A 10383-nucleotide genomic window follows, 5' to 3' on the forward strand; every position below is an offset into this window, starting at 1 on the left:
GCTTTCAAGTCAAACCCCTTTTTCCTTGCACATAGGCGAACAGACTGTGGAAGAAATGTGAAGAATGAACATAGTCAGTCTATTGACATATTCAAGGACTCCCAAAATAGAAGAAATCCCTTCTAACAATTCTCCATAGCAACTCTAACCCTAAAAGCAACGTTACGAACAAGTCAGGCACTCTAATCCCTTAAAAAGATCATATAAGATAGAATAATTTAATATATACCTATGTTTATAGTAGAGTATTTATCACGATACTAGTGTGCATGCCATTCTTGCCTGACATTAAATAAAAATAACTTATTTTTCAATGTAACAACTATTGGCAAGCTGAATAAATAAAATAAAATACATATGATTGACTTTTTTTAAAGGGAAATCATAAAATAATCCCTCCCGTGACTAAAACCCACCATGTTCCTTCTTAAGCTCTTTATGTACCAGGGCCGCGGTAACTCTTTCAAACGATCCCGCAGCCATGATAGACTATAAGTAGCACAAGTTCTTGTATCATATTCTGATCGCAATAAATGCAGGTGCAGTTGACCAATGACTGTGCAAACACAAGCATCAAGATTACGGCTTATAATGGCTAATTCACCATTGATAAGTTAGATATGATGAGTTCTGCTGTATCATAATGAGTATTGCTATGGTATCGGGTCAAAATTAAACATTGTGAAATACATAGATAATTTACTGAACCTAATCTAATTTTAGGGATTGCAACCTCATCATCATCGTTCAAATCTTTTCCCATTAACTATGCTGGGTCGGTTTCTAGTGTAACGGAATGCAGCTAAGTTTGTCTGTTTTACATTGAGTGACTATCTATCTGCCCTCTCCAACCCCAGTATGTGGGTCAATTCTCTGTAAGACTGATTTTAAGACTTTTTGGCTTCTAACTACCAGTAACCATCGCCAAAGACATTCAACAAACATTCGGAACCCACAAATATGTACTGTATGTATTCCGAAACTCGAAGGAATTCTTATATGACAAGATGGTCATCCACTCACGGACCCACACAGTGCTAAGCGTTGCTTATGCTCTTTAACCACTAGCCCAATTGCTTGCAATTTTTTAGGGTCTTCACAAATCTAAGCTTAATATTAGGGGTTAAAGTATGAAATTGCCGTTTTATTCTAGTAGGTTTTTGAATTGCCATAGAGTCTTCATGGTTTGAGGTTTTCGAATGGAACTTTTTTCACGTGGTTTCTGTGATGTTTTTCTTTTAAAAAATGTGAAACATTTGATTATCGATGTTCAATTGTTTTTGTTATTCAACTTAAACAAGAAAGATGGATACTGCGAAAATTTGAGTAATTTTTGAATATGAGTTCCGACGCGGGATTGAACGGCAGAAACAGCCCGCAATATCAATGCTGCATTTGAAGAGGTGTCTGCTAAAGAACGCGCCGTGCGATTTTGGATTAAACGCTTTCGTGGTGGAAACTTCGACTTGAAGAACGAGCCATGAGAAAGACCGCCTGACAGGTGATTAACGAGAAATTAAGAGAGACGGTGAACGCCGATCCTAGTCAAACTACCCAGATACCCAGCCGAACACCGAATAATGTTGAAAAAATTAGCAGTAAAACAGCCACGACTCATGAATCGACCTTCACCGCTATTGCTCCATGACAACGCGAGGCCTCATACAGCAAAATAAACCGTTTTAACTCTTCAGGAACTGCAGTTGGAAACTATTCGTCTTCCTCCATATTCGCCAGACCTTGCTCTAACGGACGACCATTTTTTTTTGTGATTTGGACAATTATCTACGTCACAAGAAGTTTCTTCCCAGGAGGCAGAACAAAATTCTTTCACACTGTTTGTGCAGTCTAGATCCTCAGAGTTCTATCGTAAAGGCATAAATGACCTTCTTATTAGATGACCGCAATGTATAGATAATAATGGCAACTATTTTGATTAAATAAGTTTGTTAAAAATTAAAAAAAAATACAATTTAGGTTTTCAGTACAAATCGGCAATTTCATACTTTAACCCCTATTACATTAATGGAAGTTGATGTATTTGACTATTTACTTATCGAAATTGCTTAAAATGAGGAATAATCTTACTTAAATGATGTCTGCTTCAGAAGGAGCAGTAGGAATTTTCTATGAACTGAAAATGAAAACTGAATACTAGAAAAACTACTTATATTATTTACGGTTTCTTTACTAGTTACGATAACTAAGAATCGAAATAGGGCCTTAGGACTAGGTGATTATATACCTAATATACACTTAGATGTTTCTCGCTGTTTCGTCCAAGGGGAACTTCCAGTACTCAAATAAAATACAGACGATGTCACTCAGATATAATAAAAATAATCAAAGTAATAATAGTTCCAATCACACAAACTTACAGTTTCGGAATCTTTAACTAACAAACGAAAGAACCTTGTTTAACATATCACTAATTATTTAGATAGTAATAAAATAAAACACTTACGGGAACAAGACACAACCCAACGACGTCATCGAATACTAGTCAAAACTCGAATGGGGCTTATCTATAACTAATTACATTTAAAAGTATCTTCCGATAACAATATATCTATTTCCTATTGCACTTTTGATACTATTCAATCAAAAAGTGCTTACTCATTACTTAATCAGTGCCAAATCTTTTTGTCTATTATCAAAAAGATTAGTTTTCCAAATAAATAAGCATGGTTTTTGGATCGTCTAGTTATTGGATAGCCAAATAGCAATCAGTCAACATGTCTTTCCTAAATAAGACTTACAAATTCGTTAAGCAGGAAAACCTCGATGGATTCCTGAAAGCCGTCGGTATGTTAAAGTGTATCTTTTTATATTTTTAGATTCAGTGATTTCAAAATTTAATTTACATCTTTATTTTTTTATATTGCTTTATCACCATCATCAGCTACGTCCACTTCTAAAAATTTGTTATTGATTGCCATGTCCATTTAGTTTCTGGACACCTACCTGTGACTGCTGACAGTTTAAACTACTACTTTGGGGGCGCTCTTTAGTCGAGAATGTTTTATCCCACCCTGGTCCATTATCAGCCTTTTTTGCCACTGTAGGGCACAGGCCTCTTCTCATAAGGAGCTCTAACTAAATCATAGTAGATTGGTGATTTCATATTTAGAAATCCATGTGTCTTCAGGATGTTTTCATTCAACTTTACTCAGTTTTTCTTTACATGGTTCTTCATACCCTTCTTAATTCAATGAATTAATTACATTCCAGGTTTCCCCGAAGAGAAGATCACCCCGGTTTTGAGTTTCACTCCTGACCAGAAATATACCAAGGAAGGTGACTCCTACAAGTACGTCACACAAGGACTCGATGGACCTAGAGAAGTCACGTTCAAGTCCGGAGTAGAATTCGACGATCTTATTGGACCTGAGAAAGTTCCTGTAAGTGTTTTGGAGTTTTGTACCTTAGGATCAACCGATTTAAGTTCATTTTTCTCTGAGGCCAGCTCACTGGAGTTGGCTCGTTGCCTGGTTGGTTGGAACTGTATCCCTGTTTTTCTTGCTGTTACATTTTTTTTTTATTTGGATTTATTCGTTTGCGGAAAATTAGCAAAGAATAAAAATTTTCCGGTGATTCTTAAGTAATAATTTTGCATTTTTACTATCAGGCCAAAACTACATACGTCGTTGATGGCAACAAAATAACTCAAACCGTCAAGTCTTCCTTCGGAGTCGGCACTTTCACCAGGGAGTTCGTTGGTGATGATCTTTTCATTGTAAGTATAAGTTCTGTTACTCAAAATACCATTTCATGCTCTATACCTAATAGATCCCACACACTAGCAGCTTTAAGTTTGCAAATAAGAGCTAATGTTTTAAATTGGAGAAATAACACGTTCCTATGTTACATTAAAGCCTTTTAGCTTCTATAAAAGATGATTAAAGCTGCATTTGTATCAAGTTGTTTGGTTTTGGCGCTTATGACCTAATACCGGTGCACAAGGCCCATATGGGAGCGCCAACAATGATGCTAAAACGGGTCCGCAAACCAATTGTGTCCCCGGTGACGTTAAAAGTCTCTATAATTATGTATTTCACAAGATTGTTTAATTTAGGTCAAACATAGAAAAAATCATCATGATACAGCATGTTAGGGACTTTTAATATCTAATTATAATTTATCACATAATCTAGAGATATTATTAGATTACAATTTATTAACTGAACTGTCTTGACGTGTCATCCTTGTGCACAGATTATTGTTGCTCATCTGCACAGGAACATTTGCGTTTCGCACAAAACGAACATGGTGTTAAAATGTGTGTTTGATTTTAGTCTATATAAATATTTGTCATAATTTCAGACCATGGAGCTCGAAGGTTGGAATGGCAAGGCGAAAAGGCAATACAAGGCTGCTTAACTTAATTTTACTTTAATACCTTAATTTATTATTTAAATAAACCATTTTTTTATAATTTAGATATTGTATTTCTATTATTGAATCCCCTTTGAAATCAAATTGATAGTAGTGTTTGAAATGTTCTTTTCATTTGATACCTACATACATATGCTATATGTTTTATTTCACGAAGGCAGATAAGCCAAGAGCCAATACTTGTAAGTATGTAAACCTGAATGTACATACATAAATTAGGTAGGTATATGCACATTTTATGACTAGGTGACTCTGTTATTACCTATGAAACGTAATGGATCAAAAAACATTTCTAGTAACTCCAAAACTTTTTCATTTTATTATGATTTATGAACTATGTAGTTTATAGATTCTTCAGTATTTTGGACCCATGATTATTGGGCCTTGTTACGCCAAAAGATAAAGGTGAGCCTTAGATCCTTCGCCGTGTGTGTGAGAGGAGGCCTCTGCCTAGCAGTGGGACGACAAAAAGGCTGTAACACTAACAGTAGGTAACGACAAACGACAATGCAAGGCGGTATGAAACTGCCTTTTCAATGAATATTTTTATAATACCATAACTGATTTCTTTAAATACTTTTATAGCATAACAATAACCAATTAAGCTTTTTCATACTTCATTAAGATCCATGAAATTATTTTATGCGAATCAATCACTTTTATACAAAAGTTAATTTATAATTTTAGTTACAGAGGATTTTTTCGTTCAGTTTTATTCAATACTTCTAACACTTTCAGTTGTTTGAAGATACTAGTACTTATTACGTAGTTTTCTTAAGAATATCATTGGTAAATACAAGCTCAATCTTGAACCCACGTATTCTTGCTTAGGGTGCTGGCGCCATAACCACTGGGTTATCTCGAAAAATATTGTTGTTTGTGAATTATATTGCAATAAAGATAACATACGTAACCCATATTCGAATCGTGAAAACATCATAGTGAACTAATAAAACTTACTATCTATAAACGGGCAAAAATCGATTAACTCTATATAAATTATTTGGTAAGTGTGTTTGTCACCTTATCCCTAAAATACTGAAGATATTTTGATGTACCATTGGTAGTGTTAATTGACACGATGCGAAATTACAAAATCCAAGATCAGATAAATAAAAAAAAACCGGATGATGATGATAAAAATGTTAGTAGCTAGGTTGTTCAATGCAATTACGATAGGTACCTCATTAACGATAAAGAAAGTTTAATAATATTACATAACTTTGTTTTGATACAAATTAGTATTGTTTGTCTGTTTGTTTTTACGGATTATCTACCAAGCTGATTTTCAAAAGAAAAGAAAGATTTTTTAGTTAGAAGCACTGATAAAGTTGGAGATTGACTTTGGAAATAAAATGTTTTACGAATCCTTCAGCGCTTGCTTAAACAAAACCCTAGCACACGTAAGGTTTATTTATTAACTCTTATCTACCACATAACCGTACCGATACCAAACTAAGGTGCATCGCCAAATCTGTCATTAATCCGTCATAATTCTTACTGTAACCTTTATCTGACATCAGTTATCGGGCGATTAGGGCCCGGATATAAGCCTGGGTGGTCTGATCTCTAACCATTTGGTCGCGAACAGCTATCAGATTCCCAGACACCATGGCTTTCCTTAACAAGACCTACAAGTTTGTGAAGCAGGAGAACTTTGAAGGGTTTTTGGCAGCTGCTGGTATGTATTTTAATAGTATACCTAATAATTTAACTGTTCCATACGGTTTTATCCACTTTCTGGAAGAACAATTTCTCAGGCTCTAGACTGTTTGCGTGTCATATTTCATTTAAATCAGTTCAGTAGTTTGGGCATCAATAGGTTGTAGAAACTTTCACAAAGCAGCCAGGAATCTGGAAATCGGTGATTGGTAGCTATAGGTACGTGACATCGAGCCTGCGCAAAAACTCTAGGCAAAACTACCAATGCAACTTGTCTAAGTTCGTTATACTTTCTAAGTATATCTTCGACACCAATGGCTGATAAAAAGGCGAAGGAATATATCTCGAGGAAACCTGCATTGAGCAAGCGTGGTGATTAACGCTAAATCCTTCTCGGTGTAAGAGGGGGCCTTTGCAAAGCACTTGGTCGATAAAAAGACTGTATCTTACAGGTTATTAGAGTGAAGGAATAGAGAGTGTACCTGTGTCTGCGTAGCTGCCTGATCTCCTTACGAGTAGAGCCTCCGTGACAGATAAGCTAGGACGCCATTATCATTATATTTTGAACTAACTATATGTGACTTAACAGTTTGAAAATCTTTTCACCAGGTGTCCCCGCGGAGAACATCGAGCGCGTACTGAAGTACTCACCAGAACACAAGCTGGTCAAGGATGGTGACACTTACACCTACATCACGCAAGGACCTGACAGCTCCAAGGAGACCAAATTCCAGTCCGGAGTGACTGTCGATGATGTTATCGGAGAGCAGAAGCAGCCTGTTAGTATTTCGGTTTACGTATCTTAGGACTAACGTTGAAAGGTTCCTCTAGCCTGCAGACGGACATGTGTTGCTGGGGAGTTTGTTGCACCACTTCTTCTTTCCAGCAAAAACACATATGAAGTGGTAAAGGATGGGCATATTGGGGGCTGTTTTTTGTAAAATGTTGATGTTCAAAAAGTGCTGTGTGCAACAAGTTTGAATAAATGATTTTGAATTTAAATAAGAAGCTAACGACCAAATTAATATATTTACAGTTAATTCATTGAACCAAAATGGTCTTAGGCGAGACAAGATGAGAGTAGAGAAAAAACTTTAAATAATATTTAATTAATTTATTTCCATTCATTTTCCAGATTAAGAGCACTTACGTGGTGGATGGCAACACAGTGACCCAGACTGTTGTCGCTGACAACGGCAAGGCTCAGTTCAAGAGGGAGTACATTGGAGACGAATGCATTGTGGTAAGTACATGTTTTATATTATTTTGCACATTAATTCTCATTTAGATACTGCTAAAACAAAACAGCATCAAAAAAATGCAGTAGCCCAAAAATAAAACCTTGAGGTATTCCCGTTTTTAAATGTATGTATTAATTTATCGTTAAACACATTTTATCTTCATGTTTAAAAACATAGGCAACATTACATAAACATTGCTAACTACTTGACTACATCTACTTGTTAAAATCAGTATAAGGTTACATAGTAAAATGTGTAGTAAGTATCAAATGCGTGTCAAAAATCCAAAAACTATGATAGTTATTATTAAAAATGCTATACCGTGTGCAAAACGACTAGTCATTACCTAAATTATCAATAAATTGCAGTTCGCAAATAATAATTGTAATCTGATAAGACCCACCTTCTTTTACTGCCCTAACACGTCACTAGAGTTTAAGTAGGTAGGTACTTGATCTTTGAACCCTATGATATCTGTGTCACTATAACAAATAGGTATTACTTTTATGACCTGACAGATAGTACCAGCAAAAAAGTTTAATTTACTTAGTGACGTGTATTTTTTCATTTGAGAAAATAAGTGAAAAGCTATTTCTTGCATGATTACCGTGTTCTGATGGAACTACTTTAAGCACTTAATAAAATAAAAGTACTCTTTCCAACTACATACTAGCTCTATACGAAATTCAATCCAAATTAATTCAGCCATTTTAGTCCGAAAGCGTAATAACTTAAACTTAAATAAATATTTAAGCTGTTGCACAAAAATACTTCGTTTGCATTTGCACAATTTAGTTTTTGCACAAAACTTGTGTCATAATACATTTTTTTTTGGTTTGGAGATTTTATGTGCTCATATTTTTATTTTATTTTCAGACCATCACCCGTGAAGGTTGGGATGGCGTTGCCAAGAGATACTACAAAGCGGCTTAAGTAATTGTTGACTGAATATTTTTATATTTATTTTTCGAATAAAATGCTTTTTGTATAAAATTTTCTTTTTACTTTCTTTTTTTATACTGGCGTCTGCTGTCGATGTAGCCCAAAATATAAATAACAACTTTAATTTAATAGCCTACTTATAGCATTGAAAAATACCAACTACCTACCCGACTTATATATGTACCTAGCTCAAAAGGAGGACCTAGGTATTATAGGTAGGTATATAGTGAACATTAGCTATCTTTATAGTTATCGGCATGAATCTTGAGCTCTGGCCTTCACCTGCGCAGAAGTAATTTATTGGGTCCCTTTTGTGGTATGAAGTGAGGCGCGGGGGCGGGCTAAAGTGGTGATTGGCCCGCAGTGCATCGCGTCATAGCCGTCACTCGGGATTGGTTCTTTGCTAATAAATCACTTCTGCGCAGATGTAGGTCAGAGCTCAAGATTCGTGCCGATAACTATACCATTTACTATCTGCAAGTTAGGACGCCACCTAGGTATCGGTTTTATACCTGTAAGTTAAGGAAACACAATCTTACAGATAATTTTATTTGCTACTATGACGGGACATCTTTCGATAACTATAATCTCTAAACTGAATTAGGTACTTACTATCATATCGGTAGCAACCGCACCCGTTGATTTCTTACAAGTGTTTATCAGATTTTTTTCAAGTGTTTTTAACCAACTTCCAAAACAAGAGAGTTGTTTGTTTTATACCTTTATTCGACAGTCATTCACAAGCATATGCGCAGACAGATGCACTTTCTGTTGCCTCACTGTCATAACGATTATTTCAGAACTAAAGATATTAATATTTACTGGTAGATCTGAAAGAAAACCAAGCACTAGGTACTTAAGCCTACAATTTGCTTGTTTTCTTTTTGCTGTAGGTACGATAATTTTTCTCGGAGATCGAGATCAGAGAATATTGTCCATGAAAACATATCCTTTGTGAGTAAGTAGTAAAGAAGCATTAAGTATACCCAGTAGCACCGAAAGCGGCACCAAAGGTGATGAATTTATGAAACTTTTTCGGCTTCAGCGAAATACGAAAAATCAGCATGAGTATCAAGAATTACTTTGATATCGTATCGAAGACAAACTAAACGATTTCTTTTAATTTTATGATGATAAGATTTAGTTTTATTAAGTACTAATCTTTACTTGTAATAACACGCCACTTTTGGTATCAGTAGATAGGTGCTGTATTCAGCAATCAATATTGGTATATTTTCTATAATTTTCCATTGAATTTATTTTTTATTAATTATTTTATAGCTTCTGCATTTTTTTATGATATTTGAGTTTTTTTTTTTATATCGCGACATACATAGTTGGTAAGCTATTTGTTAGCTTCTGTTATGGGTGCTAACACAACTGATAAACTATATTATACTTATAAATACATATCATAATTATAATACCCAAACTACAGCCACCAGCATGCTTGGTCATCACAAAAATGTTGACCGTACCGGGAATCGAAACCGGGAGAATCAGTTCGGCAGTTCGGCATTATGGCCATTGCGCCAAAGCGGTCATCGAAAGTTAGTCGAGTCGAGAGCTAGGACGTTCAATAAAACAAATATTAGAAACAACTCAATTTTATATTCCACAAACAAAGAAAGGGAATTCAATCAGTTTTAACTAAGTGTAAATCACAGAAAGTACATAACACATTTTCACTGTTTAAATCAGATCGAGCAGTAGACCCACAACTTCGGCAGTACAAATAATCATCGCCCGTTATCGGAGTAAAAGTTATCATACACAACATATTTAAATGTCCATCTTTACATGTCAATCCTTCAAGTTTTTCATCGCAACACTGACAAATATACTCACATTTGTTCTCTGAGAACAAATTTTCACAGTCACGTACATTATTATCAAATCCAAACTCGATTTTGTATTTTTTTCCATAAAACTCTAAATATTTTTTACTACCTTGTAAAGTTTCTATATCCAAATTATTGAGGTTTCCCTCCGTTATGAATTTCTTACATAACTTACTAAGCAATGTTTTGGCATGTAAACATAGCATTCTTTCTTTTATAGTATCCCGAGATGTTTCTGGTAAAATTAATTCTGAATGTATTCTTAAAACCTTTCTCAGGTTGGTTATATAAATCATGAGTAT

The 10383-nt window shown here is 35.0% G+C and overlaps 2 protein-coding genes across 2 annotated transcripts; both read left to right on the forward strand.

Moving 5' to 3' along the window:
• Positions 1-2648: 2648 nt before the first annotated feature.
• On the forward strand, positions 2649-4439 carry LOC135118422 (fatty acid-binding protein 2-like). The gene is made up of 4 exons (XM_064040423.1): positions 2649-2805; positions 3232-3401; positions 3629-3736; positions 4324-4439. The coding sequence occupies exons 1-4, from the start codon at positions 2736-2738 to the stop codon at positions 4378-4380; spliced, it is 405 nt and encodes a 134-aa protein (XP_063896493.1). The 5' UTR covers positions 2649-2735; the 3' UTR covers positions 4381-4439.
• Positions 4440-5917: 1478 nt separating this feature from the next.
• LOC110380907 (fatty acid-binding protein 1) lies at positions 5918-8291 on the forward strand. Its single transcript, XM_049843400.2, has 4 exons — positions 5918-6076; positions 6667-6836; positions 7193-7300; positions 8175-8291. The coding sequence occupies exons 1-4, from the start codon at positions 6007-6009 to the stop codon at positions 8229-8231; spliced, it is 405 nt and encodes a 134-aa protein (XP_049699357.2). The 5' UTR covers positions 5918-6006; the 3' UTR covers positions 8232-8291.
• Positions 8292-10383: the final 2092 nt, after the last annotated feature.

This window comes from Helicoverpa armigera, chromosome 22, assembly GCF_030705265.1.
Source record: "Helicoverpa armigera isolate CAAS_96S chromosome 22, ASM3070526v1, whole genome shotgun sequence".
NCBI classification, from domain to species: domain Eukaryota; kingdom Metazoa; phylum Arthropoda; class Insecta; order Lepidoptera; family Noctuidae; genus Helicoverpa; species Helicoverpa armigera.